Here is a 20,616-nt window from a genome sequence, read left to right on the forward strand (position 1 = left end):
GAAGTATATTTAAATCCTGAAAAATCTGACATTCACTAACAACATATGCCAGTGCAAATGTAATGAGTAATCTTGCAATTCTTCAACATTATAGCAATGGAATTTATTAAAAAGTTCTGTAATCTGTATATTTAAGTATAAAATCACTACCCACCTAAAAAATAGCCTTAAGAAGAGACTCAAATTACTGTCCATATAAACCAATAAACTTGAGGGACATTCCCTCATTATCATCACTAAGCAAGACCAGAAACAAGAACAGCAAGTGTTGCAATTGCCAACCCTAGCACAACAAACTGCCCCTTCACAGATTTTACTGGAGCAGCCATGTTGGGACCTGGTGCTGCCGGTACATGGGCAACAGGAACAGCAGGAGAGGCTAATGCAGGAGTTGGAGCTGCCGCCAAAGGATGGCGGAGCACATTGATGTCGACCTTCTGGCCGGCTTGGCAGTGACCGGGGATTCCACAGATGAAGAAGTGGTGGCCTTTGGTGGTGATTGTGATGGTGTCGTTTCCAGTGGCATAGGAGTCCAAGGGGACTGTGGCATTACATGACTGGTACATGGGGTGTGTAACGCGCATTACGTTGTGAAATTGAGAATTGTACTCGAACTCTGACCATTGATATCCCACACAAAAGAAGGAACAAAAACACAAAAAAAGACTAATGAGATATATTTCTAGAAATATAGAACAGCGCCCAAGAAGCAAAATCTTGCTCTGGACCATTTCATTAAATTGCCAAGTAAATTAGCTGCCTAATATTACCAAACTCCAGTTATTGACACAAGCTTGAGCTATATAGCTAACACCCTAACATATATCCGCACCCTTTTCCTTTAAATTTGGTTGATTTTTCTTTTAGGAAAAAAAAAAAGTTTGCTTAATTCTTTATACTAGCTATTCTTATTTTCTTCATCTTGTATGATATCAAATCAAAAAGCAGGCACACTTGGGTTAGACCAGTTGGCCAAGACAGTGAATCTACCCCTTTGCATCCAAGTTTAAAACTAGAGTAGTTTACACTATTGCTCGTATCAATAGAACGTAAGATGTACAGTGATGCTGCTGCACCCTTTTCGAACGTGAATGTAAAGCTATAATATTGCATCAAAGCACGCGTGCATAATGGGTCAGAGAGGGTGGGATTTAGAAAGAGATGTTTAGCCTTTTGTCTGGGCAAGCATGTCCAACATATATCAATCATGGAGACACCCCAACAAAAGGTTGCATTTATAAATATGAATTATATTATATATGCGCTCATAATTATATGCTACTACGCACTGTTTTATGGAGCAATAAGAGATGCAGAAATATTAAAATATATAGTAAATGAACTGAGAAAACTTAGGAGAAAATTGAGAGAGAAACTCACTGATAACATCACCAACGTGAAAAGTCTTAGAGGCAGCCCACTTCTTGTAGTCGACACCGCCAATGGTGGTCCACCCGGCGGAGTCTCCCACCTTGTGAACAGCTGCATGGGATACCTTCAGAGCAGCCGTCACCACCAGCACCACAGCCAAGAAAACTCTCACCACCAAAGCCATGGCAGCTGCTAGAAACTTTGAGACTGGGATCTAGCTAGTAGTTAACTTGATTAGTTGGATTTTTTTGATTGGTAGCAGTGGGATGCTCAAAGGGAGCTTTCCTTCGTTGGCATTTATAAAGCTTTTGGATGGGCTGGTTGGAGAAGTTGCAACTTGGAAGCCTAAAAAGGAGAATTTTAATTGTCTAGTTGTAAAACTTTTGGGGTGGTGCTTTGGTTTAGTTGTCCCTTGTGGTTTAATTCAAGTAAGAAAAGTGAGGCGAATCCAACGATCGTGACTTAACAAAGTATGTACTTGGTTGCGGTTTAATAACGCCAAATGTAAACTGCTAGAGAAGAAATTTACAAGGATCCCCTTTTTGTTTATTTATTGTATAATTTTGGTGGTGATATTGCTGACATTTGAAGGATGGATTGGAATTGGGAGAGTTATTTATATTTCTTTTGGCTTTTGGATACTGGTAATTTGGTAGTGGGCTTTTGGGTATTCGTTTGGGAAGGAATCTGATGGGATGAAGGTCAGAACAAAACTATGGCCATATTATTCAGATGAGAGGCTCTGATTTGTTGGAAAAGGGCATTGTCGTCGGGCTTGTAAATTCTTGGTTTGGTAGAATTCAATGACCTTTCAATCCAAAGAACAGGAGATAATTTTCAATCTTCTATATTTTATTCCATGTAATATAATAATGCTACCATCTAAGTCATCAACTTCTTGGAAAAAGTAATACATACATCATTCAGTTAAAGTGTTATCCTCTATGTTGACGGATTCGGACCAATCTGATATATTCAAGTGTTATCCTCTATGTTGACGGATACGGACCAATGGCCAATACTGATATTGTCGGTAACTTAATCTGACCTGCAAAATTCATCTGTAGGTATATGACTTGGTATTATTAGCAGTGGAACCGCCCATTATATATTGTATTTATTTTGTTGAATTTTCAATATAAGACTCTACGTTCTTCAATATAATGACCAAATAATTTTTGATTATCGAAGAGGAAAATATATATATATATATATATCAGTCCCCTTCTATTGAGAGATCCCTCAAATAATTTTATTTGAGGGACGCCCTTTAAGGTACCATACAATTTTTTTCCCAATGATTCAAACCATCTATTTTTTAAGTCTTCATTAATAGATCATCCTTACAAAAAATTAGACAAATCGGAAACCATTTCGATATCCAATTGTGTCTTACAAAATCAATGAACACGGTGCTTCAAGAAAGTACTAAAATTTCAATAACTCAATTGAGTGGTCAAATGATATCGAATTCAAGTGATTTTTTAGATGATCTTTGAATGAGTATCTATAAAATAGATGATTTGGATTAGTGAAATATAATTCGAAGTGGGGCCTACAAGGGGTGTCCCTCAAATAAGCTTATTTGAGGGATCCCTCAATGGAAACTCTATATATATATATATATATATATATATATATGGAATGTAACATCCCGCATCGAACAACGGAGAGGGGGTGATGTGTCTTATATGTACATGTCCGCCTCCATCTAGTACGATGTCTTTTGGGAGCTCACTGACTTCGAGTCATGGGAACTCCGAAGTTAAGCGAGTTGGGGCTAGAGCAATCCCAAGATGGGTGACCCACTGAGAAGTTGCTCGTAAGCTCCCAAAAACAAAGCTGTGAGGGCAGAGAGGGGGGCCCAAAGCGGACAATATCGTGCTATGACGGAGCCGATCCCCGAGATGTGACAATTTGGTATTAGAGCCACTCTACTGTGTGGTGCAAATGTGTCGACGAAGACGTCGGGCCCCTAAGAAGGGTGGATTGTAACATCCCGCATCGAACAACGGAGAGGGGGTGATGTGCCTTATATGTACATGCCCACTTCCATCTAGCACGAGATCTTTTGGGAGCTCACTGGCTTTGGAGTCATGAGAACACCGAAGTTAAGTGAGTTGGGGCTAGAGCAATCCCAAGATGGGTGACCTACTAGGAAGTTGTACATGCCCACCTCCATCTAGCACGAGACTTTTTGGAAGCTCATTGGCTTGGGAGTCATGGGAACTCCGAAGTTAAGCGAGTCGGGGTTAGAGCAATCTCAGGATGAGTGATCCACTGGAAAGTTGCTCGTGAGCTCCCAGAAACAAAACTGTGAGGGCAGAGAGGGGAGTCCAAAGTATACAATATCGTGCTACGGCGAACCCAATCTCGGAATGTGACATGGAATTATTACAATAACCTGGAAGAGCATACGATGCTCACACTTTCTCTTTTTCTTTTCAGTTGACTAACCCATGTAAACAGATTGCCGCATCATCTTCTTGTTTGGGACTACCCGCTATAAGATTGAAGGACTTGAAAGGAAAGGATGTTGGGTTATGTTGGTTAGAAAGAGCGAATGTTTGTGCCATGAGTAGAGTTTTTGTTTACGTAAATTTGTACAAAAAGTTTTGTTGTTATTGGTGAGTTGCATGATGACGATCGCCTACCATTATAATTCTTTGCAGTTGAGAATGTTGCTTTGTACATGGGAGAAGAACAGCCTTGCTTTGTACAATTCCTTATAAGATGCTACATGCACGTGTTTAATATATTATTTTACCTTTTAATCCAGCATATAATCAAAGATTTGAAATGCAAAGGAAAGCAAAAAAACAGAGGGTTCAAAGTGTGCTCTCGGCACTAGACTTTTCTTAATAATATTCAATATGAAAAGAGAACCATGTATTCTCTCTCTAAGTTTGCTCCATATTTGTTCTCCTACCAAGGGTGTCTCACACGTTTCTACAAATAAGTGCAAATTGTTTTTAACAGAAACTTGTCCCGGTATCGAATATAATCTAGTATTTTGAATTTTACTTTATTTATTTTGCAACTATTATTGAAATACTTGAATCTTGAGAAAATTTATATTTATCAACAATATCTAGCGTAAATGTGATGACATTTTTTTTTAGTTCTTCAACATTTTCACAAAATTTGAGAAATTCCTGCCCCAAACTATGGGCAGTGAGAATGAGTCAAGTTAATACACAATGTATAAATGGAGTTTATTAAAGAGTTCTGCAATATGTACAAAAAAAGGTGTTGCTATTTGGACCACATTTACTGATCATATTGCTAACCACCTCTCTAATACATGTGGACTCTACGTACACTAGTAGGGCCATCTCTATTAGGGAGGTGCATCATCCACATCAAATATCCCGCCACATCAAATATCCCTCCACATAAACCACCTATTATTAGGAATCTTGGCTTCTTCCATGTGGATTGCTTCAGCAAATCCAAATTTCCTGTAATAAAAAATAATATAATTAATATTAATTATAATTATATACACATGAAAGAATTGATCAACATGAAAATATATATACACAAGCACAAGAGATTGATATAATATACTTGGTCAAGAAGCCCATCAGTTCCGTCTTCAGGAATGGGGTCCCTCATACCAAATGTCAAAAAAATTGTTCTTATGATGAGAGTCCACTTCCTCATCAAGAAGAACACGGCCCAAATTATTCAACAGATACTGGCATATTTCGTCATTCAAACCAGCCGAGGCCGGTAGGGAAGGAGAAGAAGCTGTTGAAGAATGACCATATAAGTATGTGAAAAAAATAAGGGCAAGAAGCAAAACCTTGCTTTGCACCATCATATTAATTTTTGAGTTAATTTGACCTAATACTAAACAAATTATTTGTTTTATAGAAGGTAATAACACCAAAATAATGTAGTTACTAATCAAGAGGAGCAATCTTTTATGAGATATCTAGCTCATCATACTCTGAATTGGGAAACACAGTCGGCAAGTTAATGCCCTTTTCCATTAGACTAGACCTCGTTTTGGCTTGTTTGATTGCTTCTTTAAAGAATAGTTAAGAAGAGTATAAATTTATAATGTTATTATAGTCTGTCTCGTCCTCAGATCCCTATATTGATAACAATCTAATTTTTCTTCACTAAAATATGGATATTAAGAGAAAATTGTGATGTGATAAAACTCGGTGATATCTCACCAACATGGAAATTCTTAGTAGCAGCCGGAGTGGTCCATCCAGAGAAGTCTCCAAACCTGTAAACAGCTGCATGGGATACCTGCGGCACAATCCATTATCACCAACTCTAGAGCCAAGACTCACACTCCCAAAGCCATGGCAGCTGCTAGAAACTATGACGGAGGGAAAGAGTAGTAAATTAATTTCTTCTGATCCATTTATGGAAATTTATGAAGTGTTTTTAGGTCTAAAGGGGCATCATAAGTAGCAAACCAGAATTTTCTTCTTTCGTATTCTTTCATCTTTGTTTTTGGGATGTCATGTTGCTATTGAGTGAAAGATCTTTTTGAGATTAAACAGATTTTTTAAGTTGTTTTGGCTTTTGGGTACTAGTTTGGTGGCAAGTTATATATTCCTTGGGGTATGATATGAAGTTGTTTCTTTGCGAGGGTGAAGGCCAAAACAAACCAATCGCCATCTGTTGGCATTGCTTTACCAGTCATTCTTCCCTTTTGTGAATGGTTCACATCACAGGCAAGACTAATTGCAGGGGAAATGACCCTTCATACTAGCGAGTGCCTTGAAAGCGAACCGAAAAACGAAAAAAAAAAATGAAAACAGAGATTTTTCATGTAAATTAGTTTTGTATACTAAAAGCTACTATCAATGAGTATCGATTCTGAGCAAAACAATGTTATGTTGTAATAAATTCCACATACGCATAAGATGAACAAATGAACCGCATAAAGCTTTTCAATACATGACCTTCCCCTTGAAACAGAGGAAGGTTAATTAATGACATTGGAAATAATATATATATAATATTGTTTAGATATATCTAAGCGATGTATTTACTATTTCGTGCAGACAAAACCTGCTACTTTCCCCAAATTTATAGCTGAGAAACAGGATCAAATCCATTAGCATGCCCGTTTTTCTTTAAGTCATCTCCAGCAATCTGATTTCCTTCAATGTGGTAGTCATCCATGAACCTCTTCCAAAGCCAATGCTGCTTCCATACCCTCTCTGTCATTTCTTCAATTGGGATGTTTTTCGTCTCCGGGAGCAGGAACAGCACAAAGAATGACATGATTAAGACCCAGCCGGAGAAGAAGAGGAAGATGCCAAACTTGAAGTGGCAAAGCATTGAGAGGAAGCCCTGTGCTATGACAAAAGTGAAGAGCAAGTTGGTGCAGACGGTCACACTTTGCCCGGCTGAGCGGGTCTCTAGAGGGAATGTCTCACTAGGTATCAGCCAACCTAGAGGTCCCCAAGACCAAGCAAATGCAGCTACATAAGTGCAAATCAGAACCACCACAAAGATTGCAAAGCCCTGGTGAAGGTCATCAGAGTGGTCCTTGACCTTGATTCCTAGTATTACGGCTATAACCACTTGAGACAGGAACATTTGAACTCCGGCTTGCAGTAACAGCATGCGACGGCCTACTTTATCAACTGAGTAGATGGATACAACAGTGGAGAGAACATTGACGGCCCCTGTTATAACAGCTGAGTAGAGGGCAGCGTCGCTGCCAAATCCTAATGTGTTGAATAGGACTGGTGCGTAAAACATAATTGCGTTGATGCCGGTAAATTGTTGAAAGATCTGCAGAGAAGTTTCAGTCAAGAAAGAAAATCAGCATACTAGTACTAATTGATTTTTTTTTTAAAATTCGGTTTAGTGCGAAAAGGCATTCTGTTAATTACTAACCTGCAAGGCTACTGCAATGATAAGTTGGGGGCGATTCCTACGCTTTAAGAGATTTCTAAAGGGGTGCTTCACTTCTTTAGCAATGCGACTAGCCTCAACAAGTTCCAAGAACTCTGGTTCCACATTATCAGTGCCCCGGATCCTCCTAAGTACAGCTTTTCCTTCTTCTAAGAGACCGCGCTCTACAAGACTGTTGGGAGTTTCCACCACCAAAAGGGCTCCCAAGGTTAGGAGACCAGCAGGAAGACCAGCCAACCCCAATGACACCCTCCAGCCCCATCCTCCTGCGATTCTGTTAATCAAGGAAGTTCATCGACAGTATGCAAAATAGTCAGCATTTACAAAATACATGTGCTATATGAAAGTTTTCATGGAAAATTGTTAAGTAGACAAAATAAACCATTAACTAGACACTTTTTGTGACCCAAAAAGTAAAGGAGACGGTGGTAATTTCACATGCAATGAAATAACATAAATTAAAATTGATATTTTCTATGGACTTTCCCCTGAAATTCTATCTCATGATATTCCTAGGGACAACGAGGCATCCCAAATGCCCAAATGAATGACCTATACAAAATGAACAGCTTTGAATCTTTGATCGTGTTTGAATTCCTCAAATGGACTTGGAGACATGATAAGATTGAAATTTTTGAGCCATCTGAATATGGATAAGATAATAGAAAAGGAGGTCAAACAATTTGTAAGCTGAAAAGAATATCTTGCACGTCTTTGTTAACTAACACCCACCCTTAGTTGTCATAAGGTACCATAGAGACACTTCTTGATTAGAAAACCTTGTAAATCCCACAAATCAAGATCCTATCTATTATTCAAATGCATATTTTAATAGAACAACCCTCCCTCCCTCCCTCCCTCAGACAGATACTCATCTATCGTTAGTTTAACCAGTATATTAATTGATAGTTTATTAGCCAAATTGTTGACTTTGAGTGCTGAAATGAATGCTAAAATCCCAATTGTCCAACAGAGCAGCATTTATACTAACATATAAAATTTGACAGAACGTTCAACATCTTGCATGTAATTTATGGGCACGTGTAATGTTTTCTCTTGGATCAACAACACGAGTATTGTTATTTCCACACAGCTACTCTTGTCTTCCAATCTACAACATATACTATTTTTATATCTTATTAAATTCTTTTTTAAGATATTTTCATATTGAGAGAGCGATAACTTATTAAATTCACACACATTATATGGATACTAGAAGTTGAACACATGACCTTTTCTAGAGGAGCATTTGCTCCAAAACGACAACATTAATGGATCTTTTGTTTTATCTTATTAATTTTTGACCAATAATTCTTTCATTCTGAGCAGTACTATGATGTCAAAGAAACCAGTTCCTATACATTCAGCAAATACACAAAACATGAACAAGTTAGGGAGAAGCTGACTTACTTATTGGTGCCGTAATTAACGAGGCTTGCAAATAGAATGCCAATGGTGATATTGAGCTGGAACAGTATGTTTAGCCCTCCACGTATTCTTGTAGGTGCAATCTCCGAAAGGAACAGTGGCACAGCCTGTAAGTAACATGAAAATTGAATGATTATTGAACAAGAAAAGCAGATAACCAATTTCAATAGTTTATCTGGATATCAATTTTTTTTTTTGTTGTTGTTTTTTTTCCAACTGAAACATATATATCAACTTGTCGTAGTTGTAACAGGATTAGTTTAGTCTTTTTGATTAAATAAGTTCAAAAATACATATTAAACAAGTAATTAAGTTGTTAAACAGAGGGAGAAAATCCCCCCCAACAGAATCCACTTGGGTTCATATGCATTGTGCCTTAAGGATGCCCTTTTTTTTTAATAATCATCCAGCGCCAACCCTTGGCACATAAGTGGTTGAATTTAAGGTCATAACAATTACAAAAGGATAAGATAAACAATTTGGACATGTAGACCACATAGTCATGGACCCGCTAGAAAACATTGGAACAAGAAAGGTCCACATTTTCACGTTATTTCACAAATAAATTCACGACTTTTTGGTATAAAAAAAATGAATCGAAAAAGATGCAAAGAAATTGGGTGCTGGCGGCCTCTCTGGATAACTCTAAGTCCCCTTATCGTTATCTGTTATGTCTTCTTAAAGAAATTAATCCACAAACAGAGTTGGAAAACCGTGTGGGTGATTGTGACTTGCAAAGAAAATGACTTTAAAAGCACAGAAATAAAGATTCCCATGGGCCATGGCTTCTGATTTGATCATGTTCATGGGCATACATCTCTTCCAATCTAAGCATTTACAACCAACAAATATTTTATAAGCCACAAAAGAATATTTTGCTATGATATTTTGAGAAAAATTTATTAACTGAACCACCCCTTTCTTTGATTCTTAATTATAACAAGGTGAGGTGTCTAAGTCACTGGTCAGTTTACACCTACGAAATGTTATAATCAAATTAGACTTATTACAGAAGTAGGAATGGACTCAATACTTATATGGTGTCGGTATGGTAAGAGACAAGGCTAAAGAACGCGTTTTCAGGTTACACCACACTCGGTCCCCACACAGATTACGTACCCATAAAATTAAATTTGGTATTATGGTATTGCAAGAGAGGTGAGTTAGGTCGGTTGGTCAGGATAGTGAGCCAACCTCTCTCACACATAAGTTTGAATTTCCTTTTCCCGTAAATTATATTAATTTAGAGTAGTTTAGACTATCTCAAGTTTAAAAAATACCTAATTATGAACAAAATTGAAAATTGTACTGACCTGATTGGCAAACCCAACTCCACAACCAAGTGCGATCCTGCCAATGATGAGCATGGCAATGTCTTGAGCTGCGCCATTGAGAATTGTCCCGATTATAAAGAACACGCCAGCGATGAGCATAGACGGCCTTCGCCCAAACTTTCTGGTTGTGTAGGAAGCCGCGAACGTCGCCGTTAAACCAGCAAGGTAAAGCGACGACGTGAATAACTGCAGGCCCTGGTTATCGTATTTGCAGTAATTGCTGTTGATCCCCTCCAGCTCCTGCGTCCTCCTGTACACAACAGGGAAGAACTTTTTCAGGAACGGGGACATGGATGTAACTCCACCTGCAACAAAAGGGTATAAAGGTCATTTTCAAAACTTGGAAATCAAAGCAGCACATGGTGATGGTAGTCAACGGGTGTGATGATGGCTGATGCATAATAAGGCCTCGACTCGACTCATGATTTAGTCATGTCTGCTCGGATTCCCAACTTGGCGGGAGCGACAAAAGCCGAAAAAAGAAGAAGAAGGTGGGAAATAAAAAAAACTCCTTAAATCCCATTGGCCCAAAAATGGATCAAATTTGGTAACTTTAATTTAGCCCAAAACTCAACCAGAAAGCACTCACAAGTTTCTCATGAATTTGGAAAATTTCAGAAAACATACATGATATGCAATTTTTTGTTTTAGGTTTTTATAAATAAGACCATATTAACATGATATTATACAAAAACTCATATAGAGCGTATTTCGTGCGAAAAATCCAAAACTAACTACTTGTTATTTGTGAAAAGCGATTTTATTTTTCGTAATTGAACAGCAGAAAACATAAAAATAGAAACTTTTTGCTTCATTAAAATAATAATTTGAACAAAACAATTCTCCCTTTTCCATTATAAAAATAGAAACTTTCTTTTGCTGCTTTCACCGGAATTGACTAAAAGTGGTTTTGTTTTCAGAAAACATACTAAAAGCGAAGAACAACATGAATTAATTAATCAAGCACAATATTAACGCATTGAACCCTAACCAAACAATGCCCTCAAAGTCCATCTACCAGAGTAGCTGAACCAGCAAGATCTAAGCACACCAAGCCCAAATGATTGGTCAGGTGAAGTTAATTTTTACCTGAAACGCCGACGTCGTAGCCAAACATGAGCCCTCCGGTGGCCGCCATTATACACGAGATGATGACGATGGGCGTGATCTTCGCCTCGAACTCTTGCCCGGCCGAACTGGCCGCGAACCCTCCACCAGCCATTGCCGATGAACCAAGAATAAAACTAAACTTTAGTTTCTGTTAATTTCTGAAACCAAGAGGAGGAAGAAGAAGAAGAGAGAGAGAGATGAGTGGTAGTGCGAATGAGATTTTATGGAGACGAGGGGGGTTTATATAGAGGACGAGGCATGAAAGAAAGCACGAGGTACGAATTGGATCGTGCAGTGGGCACCACCGTTGAGATTTGTCCACGTGTATTGACACGGACGGATGGCGTTCTCTGTTCACTCGTTGACGTCTTGCTCCCTGGCTTGCTGGTCCGCAGTCAACAAAATCAATATCTCCTGTAATAAGTATTCTAAAGTTCTCCTGGCATTTGGTTTAGGACTGCTAATTCATTTGTGCACCCACCAATCCCAATGTTAATGGGTTTAGACCAAAATAAAAACTTGCATGCTAATGGGTTTGTTCTAAAAAATTAATTATCATGTTCATACTAAATCCAATTTAGAATATTCGACATCAAGATTTCTTAAAGTTGCTCTTTGGAGTAGTGGTTTGCCTTTGACTTTACTCGAACCATATCAAAGTTCGAGTCCTCAAAAATTTAGCCATTCAAACAAGTGAAGTGAATTTTTTTGTAAGGCATAGATATCTTTTTATGGTTGTAAGGTCTTCTTTTGGGTATTGCCCCGAGCCTCCAAAATTTCAGGACCGACTCTTCTTACGCTTCATTAAAGTAACTAAGATCATTTGAATTTTTGGTATCAATTTGTTTTTTTTTGGGGCAAGCAAGTTCCCAATTGACTTCTTTTTCTGTTTTTCAAATGCTTCTTTTGGTCAACTTAATAAGAGAATGTCATCAACTAGGTTATCCATGGAGGATGATTAACACAGAAACCTAAAATTCCAGAGGTCGACGTGCCCCTATATCCACATGTGCAATGATGCAAGTTCGTGGAAATCATGGATGTTTCCTATATTATTTATGCTCAATTTAAATATGCCTTTCGAATTCAAAATTGCACATGTAATTTTATGATCAGTCCATCAACATCATCAACAGATTGCCAATACGACAGGCGTTCAGACACTAAAAACGAATGTAAAGGTTTACGTAGATGACACAGTTTGTTTTTATTTTATTTTTTCTGATACATGACATAGACGACGACAAATTGTGGTCCAACAAATTGATGGCTTTCATTTCCCACCGTTGAACCTTACACGGTGCTATACGTAACGCCTTACCTCCCTAGCAAAGTTCAAGTCAGTTTAATAAGACCAAATATCACAAGATTAATTAGCCACCTATTTTGCTGCTGGGTTGAATATTATTTCAGAATCAAGGCAACTTCAAACTTTCAAGGTATGCTAGATTTATGGTTCGTTATAATTTTGATATTACTTGATTACATGCACGTGTAATAATTTGGGTGAACTTGTACACTATATCATTTCGATACGAGCTATTTTAGTAATAGAGTTTTGATAAGTAGTCATTATAAGCCGTAATATCAAAAGATTGAACTTAATAAGGAGCAATAAAAACGCACTGAAACAAACTAGACTAGCAAAAAACTATAATCATCCAAAATAGGACTATTTGTTCCTTAGGTCAATATACAATATTGGAATTCCCACCAAATTAATGCTTTTACTGTAGGACCCAAAAGGAAATTAAAAACCATGATTTAACTCCATTAAAACCAAATAATTTCTCTAAAATAATAATTTTAATTAGTAATCTAGTCATCAGAGACGAAGCCACATACAAGCCTGTTATGGCCATGGCCCCCCATAAATTAGCTTCAAACTCCGCCACTACTAATCATCTTTAAATGTCATATAGTTTTCTATTTTTAATATTGTTGGTGATATCTCATGTGGGTGATAAAATATAGTTTTGTTTTAATAAATTCAGCAACCTCAATAGAACCGTTGAAATAAAACAAGTCAGGCTGATCTTGCGGTGACTCGACCATGGACCCAAGATTTAAAATGCGCAAACTCCACAATATTATAGAATAAATGTGGGGTACTTTTCTTGAATCCCCAATACAAGACTTTTATTATTATCCATTTCCTTTTATTTATTTATTAAAAGAGTAGAAATTGGCAAATCCAGCATCCAAATCTCACTGCTTGGCGTGTTCTTAGAATATTATCGTATTCCTCCAATTCACATGGCAAATCAGATGATTATTTTGCTGTTATCTTCCCCTATTTTTGTGTGTGTTCACATGTATCACCTGAAACATGTGATTTTGTAGTTTTGGGAAAATAGAGATTATAATGGCAGAATATTGGGGAAGAGGAATTCGTACATAGGACCTCGAGTGCAGATGTAAATCTCTTAATCACTGAGCATGCTTCTTGCACAACAACCATATCATTTGACCGGCACTTTATTTTGATCACCTCGGTAAACCCCTGTGTTTGCCCTTTTTTCTTTAAACAAAAGAAAAAAGTTAATCAAAAGGTTCAAAAAGAAATGTGAACAAAAAATATAAAAAATAGAAAAGAAATGACGTTAAACGATGACCTCAGGGAGAGTTGAGAGGGACAGTGGGCCGCCAAGAATGCGTGAGGGTTGATGTATACTTTTGGGAGGCACCAAAGTTGACCGTTTTAATTTAATTAGACGCTCAAAAACCATGCAAATGGCAAGGCAAGGTTTTGGATTTGGAAGTCTAGACTTTCGTTGTTGGTTTTGGATAAGGATAAAAACAAATACATGACTTTGTTCACGGGAAAATTCGTGAAAGTAAAGAAGGAAACGTACGGATGCTCATGTCCGCGGCCGAAAGGTTGGGAGGTATAAGATGCATGACTTTTTTCTACTTTTTCACAAAGCTAGAACTTTCAACTGTTCATAAATAAATAGACTTATTTTAGAAGACTTGAGGTTGAACCAACATTAAGCAGCTTTTGTGGTGCAGCCAATATTAGTGCAACTGTTGCTTGTCTTCCAATGATAAGTCTGCAATTATGACTTCACTAATTGGGCCTTTATTTTTCTGGTCTGGCTATGAACTGTACGTTGATTATTTCAAAAGCACTTATACCTCTTGTCACTGCACCATTAGCTTCAAGTTCTCATCCTCTTTTTTTTTTTAAAAAAAAATAATTTTTTTTCTTTCTACAGAAGTGACAAGCATCTACTGATTACAAAAGCATAAATTGTCTTGAAAGTTATAATTATCTTGGAGAAGTTAGTTGGACATCAGTTGGTGGAGTCGTTAAGCTCAACGATGGGATCCCTGAGCCCTACCATTATCTTTATTTTTGTCCACTATTTTGAAGGCAGCAAATTAGGAATTCAGAAAGTTGCAGCTCAAACGAAGTGTTGGCGGGAGATTGTTGGAAAAATAATATGCCGAATATTTTTAGGTCGATCGAAAAAGCGAAAAAGGAGCAAAAGTAAAAGTAAAAAGAGGAAGATTTTTTTTTTGTTGCAGCATCAATTCAAGGGTGCTGGCACTAGTCCCTTGTGCTCCAGCGCACAGTCGTGATTCCAATTTATTACTTCATTGTTTTGAATCTATTCCAAGGTTCATGATTCTGTGAGATTTCTCTATCGAGAATATAACTTTATATCACACTTATCAGATTATCTGCAACGTATCTGATAACATGTGATACATCTATACAAGTAGATCTCACTTTAAAGAAATGTGGTTCGTAAATTAAAAAAAATAAAAAAATAAAAAAAATAAAATTATACATATATAGTTCAATGCATCATTTCATTTGCATCGTTAAAACAAAACAAACTTGGTTTATAAATAGAGGTCTTAAAATATAAACCACAAAATTAGTAAAATAGAGATGTTTAGAAATATTTGAGCCGATAATTAATTTGAGGTGGATGAGGATCGAATTTTGGGGTGTGTAAATATATCTTGGTCAAGACGACTAAGACTAAGCTAAGCAACAAGAATGAAGAGTACGTACATCAACAGTTGACCATCCAATGTGGAAAGGTCCTGTCCATGGAACTTACTAAGTCACGACAGTCATCCATTTTCTACGTGGTTCACTCTCCGTCGCCTTCAGGTCTTCAGGTCGTCTGGTATATAAGGCCCTGAAGAACACACACCTCATTTCACCGAGCAAAGTCTCTTCTTCTTCCCTTTCTTCTTCAGTTTGATAGAGGTCATCTAGTAGATATATATAAAAAAAATAAATGCAAAATACTTGTGTAATTAGATACTAAGAATTAAAGTGCACGAAGTAAGTTCGAGTTCTAAATTGATTAAGAAGCAGAAACCATGGCGGGTGGTGGATTTGGGACGGGAACGGGAGGAGGAGACTTTGAGGCAAAGATCACGCCTCTTGTGATCATTTCTTGCATATTGGCCTCCAGCGGAGGCCTCATGTTTGGTTATGACGTTGGTATTTCCGGTACGTACGTATGTAGCAACAAAGAGCTAGCTAGCTATGTTTTCATGCATGCATGCATGCAAATGGTTATATATTGGTCTTACTTAAAACACAATTAATTAAAAATTATTTGATACTACGTATGTAAACATAATTAATTTATATTGTAGTCTAATGATCAAATTATAATTGATCATGCAGGGGGTGTTACATCCATGCCGGAGTTCCTGAGGGAATTCTTCCCAACAGTGTATAAGAAGAACAGCCAGCCTGGACTTGAAAGCAATTACTGTAAATACGATAATCAGGGCTTGCAGCTGTTCACGTCTTCATTGTACCTCGCTGCTTTGGTAGCTACCTTCGTTGCGTCCTACACAACCAAATCGCTAGGCCGAAAGCTAACCATGTTGATGGCGGGGATTTTCTTCCTCGTCGGAACAGTTTTCAATGCTGCAGCTGTTAACCTTGCCATGCTTATCATTGGCAGGATCTTACTTGGTTGTGGAGTTGGTTTTGCAAACCAGGTTCAATTAACTCTTAATCTTATCTTAATTTCCATTATAAGGATTTGTAGTTTGAATACATAATATTCATAAATTTAATTCCATGTAATTAATGGATATCTATATGATTGATTACAGGCGGTGCCACTTTTCCTTTCGGAGGTTGCACCCACAAGAATTCGTGGGTCACTTAATATACTCTTCCAGCTGATGTGCACCATTGGCATTCTTGTAGCCAACATGATCAACTATGGAACTTCCAAGTAATTAAGCCAATATAATTAATTATTAGCTAGTTATAAATATTAATCACATATAAGGTGTAATGAAGTTGTGCTATGTACCACCTGCATGCAGAATGTCAGGGCCAAATGGATGGAGGATATCACTGGGTTTAGCTGCCATTCCAGCACTCTTGTTAACCATGGGGTCTCTCATTGTAACAGACACTCCTAACAGTTTGATTGCTCGCGGTAAGATGGAGGAAGGCAAAGCGATTCTTAAAAAGATTCGAGGTGTTGACAACGTTGAACCAGAGTTCTTAGAAATTGTTGAGGCCAGTCGTGCGGCTAACGAAGTGAAGCATCCCTTCAGAAATCTCCTTAAGCGCAGAAACAGGCCTCAACTGGTCATTGCAATTTGCATGCAGGTGCTGCGACTATAGCCTATTGCTGTGTTAACTAGTTTTCACAATCACATATTATTAGAGAGTCTGACATGTTATGTTTGTACGTGCATACAGATTTTCCAGCAATTGACTGGCATTAACGCAATTATGTTCTACGCTCCCGTTTTGTTCAAGACCTTGGGATTTAAGAGTGACGCTTCCCTTTACTCATCCGCCATAACAGGAGCTGTCAATGTCCTCTCAACTGTTGTATCAATCTACTTTGTGGACAGAGCTGGTCGCCGCGTGCTCCTGCTAGAAGCGGGTGTTCAAATGTTCCTTTCTCAAATTGTGATTACAGTAGTGCTCGGAATCAAACTTAAGGACGACGTGAACAACCTCGGCCATGGCTTGGGAATTCTTGTGCTGGTTTTCGTGTGCAGTTTCGTTGCCTCCTTTGCATGGTCTTGGGGACCTCTTGGGTGGTTGATTCCTAGTGAGATTTTCGCACTAGATGCTCGCTCAGCCGGCCAAAGTGTGGCTGTCTTTTTCAACATGCTCTTCACCTTTATTATAGCCCAGGCCTTCCTCTCAATGCTTTGCCACATGAAGTTTGCCATTTTCTTGTTTTTCGCAATTTGGGTCTTCGCCATGACTCTCTTCACTCTCTTCTTAATTCCCGAGACGAAAGGTGTCCCTATTGAAGAGATGACTGAGAGAGTATGGAAGAAGCACTGGTTCTGGAAGCGATATATGGATGAAGTCGAAGATAATCCCAAGGCCCAGGCAAATGCTTAAACCACTTATCCTTGCCTGCAGGGTTCTTAGATTTTACAATTTCCACGAATTTAAGTTTTAGGAGTTGTTTAGTTCTAGTAGACCTTCATCTCCATGCCATTTGATTTGTTTTTCTTCCTTTGAACATAGCTTCAATTTCATTCCAAGCAAAGTACTTGTCAGCAGTGTATACACTACACTCTGCATGTCAATTGCTTTAATAATTGTTATTTTCACCGATTAATGTAAGGCTTATCTTTTATTGTTATGTCACGCATGATCTGGTTTATCTTAAAATATTTTATTCAAAACAAATTAAAAATATTCGTAGGTTAGTACATCTGGCTTACCTTGTGGCAACATCCATTTTAAGACATGCAAGATGTACTAGTTGACGAATTAACTACCACAAGATAAGGTTAGGAAATGTACGGCCCTTCTAGTTTTACTCTAGACAGACTCGATCAACTTTAGTTCAACGAATTTCGCGTTAATGCCTGACCAAGCAATCAAAACCAACCACAGATCATGCCATGGGGAAGGATCCTGACCATGGTACAGACTAAATCATGCCTTTATCTACGAAAGTTCACTCGCTGTTGCCCTGAGGTCACCTAGTATATAAACCCCTCAAGCACACATTTCATTTCAGCGAGCTAGTTTTTCAAAACAGTGTCATTGAGGTTGGCTAGTATATACAAGTATCCGCATTCATCAAATCAAATACGCAGAATCAAAGTGTAGCAAAATAAGTTTGAGTACTTAATTAGGAAGCAGAAACAATGGCCGGAGGTGGCTTTGGGGCCGCATCGGGAGGCGGAGACTTTGAAGCAAAGATCACGCCTCTAGTGATCATTTCTTGCATAATGGCCGCTAGCGGAGGCCTCATGTTCGGTTATGATGTTGGTATTTCAGGTAGGCATTGTGGAGCTTTTCATATCATTCACGTCAAATTAATTAACCATTTTTTTTTTGGGGGTTAAAATGTTAATTAGAATTCTTTCTTGATTTAATTAATTTGACACGTGTGATCATTGTGATGGATGCAGGGGGTGTTACATCCATGCCTTCTTTCCTGAAACAGTTCTTCCCGGTTGTTTACAAGAAGACTCAAGAGACTGGACTTGAGAGCAACTACTGCAAATACGATAATCAAGGCTTGCAGTTGTTCACATCTTCCTTGTACCTCGCTGCTTTAATTTCAACCTTCTTCGCGTCCTACACAACCCGATCCCTGGGACGAAAGCTCACCATGTTCATTGCTGGGGTTTTCTTTGTAGTCGGAACAGTTTTTAATGCTGCAGCTGTTAACCTTGCCATGCTTATCATTGGGAGGATCTTGCTTGGTTGTGGAGTTGGTTTTGCTAACCAGGTACATAATTATTTCCTAATCTTAGCTTTTTATCACATGCTAGGTTTTACTAATTAATGAATATAATTACAGGCAGTGCCGCTTTTTCTTTCTGAGATTGCACCCACAAGAATTCGCGGGGCACTTAACATACTCTTCCAGCTAAATATCACCATTGGCATTCTTTTCGCAAATCTTATCAATTCTGGAACTGCCAAGTAAGCCACCATCCTCCCTAATATTCCATTAATCATCACCGGTAATTAGACACAAGTGATTAATCAATGTACGTTTTCTGGCACAGAATTGAAGGGGGATATGGATGGAGAGTGTCACTAGGTTTGGCTGGCATTCCAGCAGGTATGCTGACTATTGGGTCTCTCATTGTGGTAGACACTCCTAACAGTTTGATCGAACGAGGTAAGTTGGAGGAAGGAAAAGCAGTTCTTAAAAGGATTAGGGGTGTTGACAATGTGGATCCAGAATTCTTAGAGATTGTGGAGGCAAGTCGTGTGGCAAAAGAAGTGAAGCATCCTTTCAGAAACCTCCTTAAGCGTAGGAACAGGCCTCAATTGGTCATTGCAATTTGGATGCAGGTGCCGCAACTATACTAGAACTTGTGCTAACTAAGGCAATTCAAAATCTTAGTTACATTTAACACGTATCATATAGTCTCACATGTTATGTTTTTCATGCCTACAGATTTTCCAGCAATTCACTGGCATTAACGCAATCATGTTCTACGCTCCAGTTTTGTTCCAGACCTTGGGATTTAAGAGTGATGCTTCCCTCTACTCAGCTGTTATTACAGGAGCTGTCAATGTCCTCTCAACCGTTGTATCAATATACTTTGTCGACAAAGCTGGTCGGCGCGTGCTATTGTTAGAAGCCGGTGTCCAAATGTTCCTTTCTCAATTGGTGGTTGCAATAATAATGGGACTCAAAGTGAAGGATCACTCTAACAACCTTGGCCATGGCTTGGCAATTCTTGTGGTGCTTATGGTTTGCAGTTTTGTTTCATCCTTCGCGTGGTCTTGGGGACCTCTCGGGTGGTTGATCCCTAGCGAAACGTTCCCATTAGAGGCCCGCTCAGCAGGCCAGAGCGTGGCTGTCTGTACCAACATGCTCTTCACCTTTATCATAGCACAGGCCTTCCTCTCAATGCTTTGCAACATGAAGTTTGGCATTTTCCTCTTCTTCACATTTTGGGTCTTTGTCATGACAATTTTCGTTGTGGTCTTAATTCCCGAGACGAAAGGTGTCCCTATTGAAGAGATGACAGAAAGAGTTTGGAAGCAACACTGGTTCTGGAAGCGATTCATGGATGACGTAGAAGATGATCCGAAGGGCAAGTTACAAGCTTGAACTATCTTTCCTCCTCCTATCTCGATCCGCACGTACGAGATAATACACCCAAATTGAACCCAAATTACACAGTTGACATATCAATGTTTTTCAAGAACACACATAAGAAGAGCCAAATAATCATTCCTGTCAAATTGCATCCAAATTGAAAAAAATCTTGTAGCCACTTGATTATTATCATGAATATTTCATTCTTTATCAAACATATTGTGATCGTCTATTTTGGCAATAGTTATATAACTAAACACCTTTCGATTTGAATGCATAGGGATGATCATTCAATTAACGAACTGAAAAGTAAACAGTTCAGATCATGAGATAGATTTTGGAGTAAATCAAGGCGAGTGGTTAGTGCCTTATTAACTTACTAACTGTTTAGCACTTAGATGCAAAAAATTTCTCTATAATTAAGGATAAAA

The 20,616-nt window shown here is 38.3% G+C and overlaps 4 protein-coding genes across 4 annotated transcripts; 2 read left to right on the plus strand and 2 right to left on the minus strand.

Annotated features, from left to right (window-relative positions):
* Positions 1-78: 78 nt before the first annotated feature.
* On the minus strand, positions 79-1,750 carry LOC103322788 (Cupredoxin superfamily protein). The gene is made up of 2 exons (XM_008224718.3): positions 1,381-1,750; positions 79-616 (listed from the first exon to the last, which is right to left on the minus strand). The coding sequence occupies exons 1-2, from the start codon at positions 1,553-1,555 to the stop codon at positions 237-239; spliced, it is 555 nt and encodes a 184-aa protein (XP_008222940.1). The 5' UTR covers positions 1,556-1,750; the 3' UTR covers positions 79-236.
* Positions 1,751-6,214: 4,464 nt separating this feature from the next.
* LOC103322787 (sugar transport protein 13-like) lies at positions 6,215-11,359 on the minus strand. The gene is made up of 5 exons (XM_008224717.3): positions 11,118-11,359; positions 10,008-10,333; positions 8,677-8,801; positions 7,249-7,540; positions 6,215-7,143 (listed from the first exon to the last, which is right to left on the minus strand). Exons 1-5 carry the CDS (start codon positions 11,248-11,250, stop codon positions 6,430-6,432), a joined length of 1,590 nt encoding a protein of 529 aa, XP_008222939.1. The 5' UTR covers positions 11,251-11,359; the 3' UTR covers positions 6,215-6,429.
* A 3,989-nt stretch (positions 11,360-15,348) lies between these two features.
* On the plus strand, positions 15,349-17,736 carry LOC103322786 (sugar transport protein MST4-like). Its single transcript, XM_008224716.3, has 5 exons — positions 15,349-15,615; positions 15,796-16,118; positions 16,236-16,360; positions 16,455-16,746; positions 16,840-17,736. Exons 1-5 carry the CDS (start codon positions 15,483-15,485, stop codon positions 17,500-17,502), a joined length of 1,536 nt encoding a protein of 511 aa, XP_008222938.2. The 5' UTR covers positions 15,349-15,482; the 3' UTR covers positions 17,503-17,736.
* Positions 17,737-18,127: 391 nt separating this feature from the next.
* On the plus strand, positions 18,128-20,455 carry LOC103344369 (sugar transport protein MST4-like). Its single transcript, XM_089047244.1, has 5 exons — positions 18,128-18,396; positions 18,531-18,853; positions 18,926-19,050; positions 19,137-19,428; positions 19,535-20,455. The coding sequence occupies exons 1-5, from the start codon at positions 18,264-18,266 to the stop codon at positions 20,195-20,197; spliced, it is 1,536 nt and encodes a 511-aa protein (XP_088903370.1). The 5' UTR covers positions 18,128-18,263; the 3' UTR covers positions 20,198-20,455.
* Positions 20,456-20,616: the final 161 nt, after the last annotated feature.

Source organism: Prunus mume, linkage group LG2 (assembly GCF_029339155.1).
Source record: "Prunus mume cultivar Tortuosa linkage group LG2, ASM2933915v1, whole genome shotgun sequence".
Taxonomy (NCBI): domain Eukaryota; kingdom Viridiplantae; phylum Streptophyta; class Magnoliopsida; order Rosales; family Rosaceae; genus Prunus; species Prunus mume.

Coding starts and splice junctions, on each gene's coding strand:
- LOC103322788 (XM_008224718.3), bottom strand. CDS start 1,555: ATGGCTTTGGTGGTGAGAGTTTTCTTGGCTGTGGTGCTGGTGGTGACG. Junction 617..1,380: donor TCACGTTGGTGATGTTATCA/GTGAGTTTCTCT, acceptor ATCAATGGTCAG/AGTTCGAGTACAATTCTCAA.
- LOC103322786 (XM_008224716.3), top strand. CDS start 15,483: ATGGCGGGTGGTGGATTTGGGACGGGAACGGGAGGAGGAGACTTTGAG. Junction 15,616..15,795: donor TTATGACGTTGGTATTTCCG/GTACGTACGTAT, acceptor TTGATCATGCAG/GGGGTGTTACATCCATGCCG. Junction 16,119..16,235: donor GAGTTGGTTTTGCAAACCAG/GTTCAATTAACT, acceptor GATTGATTACAG/GCGGTGCCACTTTTCCTTTC.
- LOC103322787 (XM_008224717.3), bottom strand. CDS start 11,250: ATGGCTGGTGGAGGGTTCGCGGCCAGTTCGGCCGGGCAAGAGTTCGAG. Junction 10,334..11,117: donor CTACGACGTCGGCGTTTCAG/GTAAAAATTAAC, acceptor CTTTTGTTGCAG/GTGGAGTTACATCCATGTCC. Junction 7,144..7,248: donor TCATTGCAGTAGCCTTGCAG/GTTAGTAATTAA, acceptor ACTTCTCTGCAG/ATCTTTCAACAATTTACCGG.
- LOC103344369 (XM_089047244.1), top strand. CDS start 18,264: ATGGCCGGAGGTGGCTTTGGGGCCGCATCGGGAGGCGGAGACTTTGAA. Junction 18,397..18,530: donor TTATGATGTTGGTATTTCAG/GTAGGCATTGTG, acceptor TGATGGATGCAG/GGGGTGTTACATCCATGCCT. Junction 18,854..18,925: donor GAGTTGGTTTTGCTAACCAG/GTACATAATTAT, acceptor ATATAATTACAG/GCAGTGCCGCTTTTTCTTTC.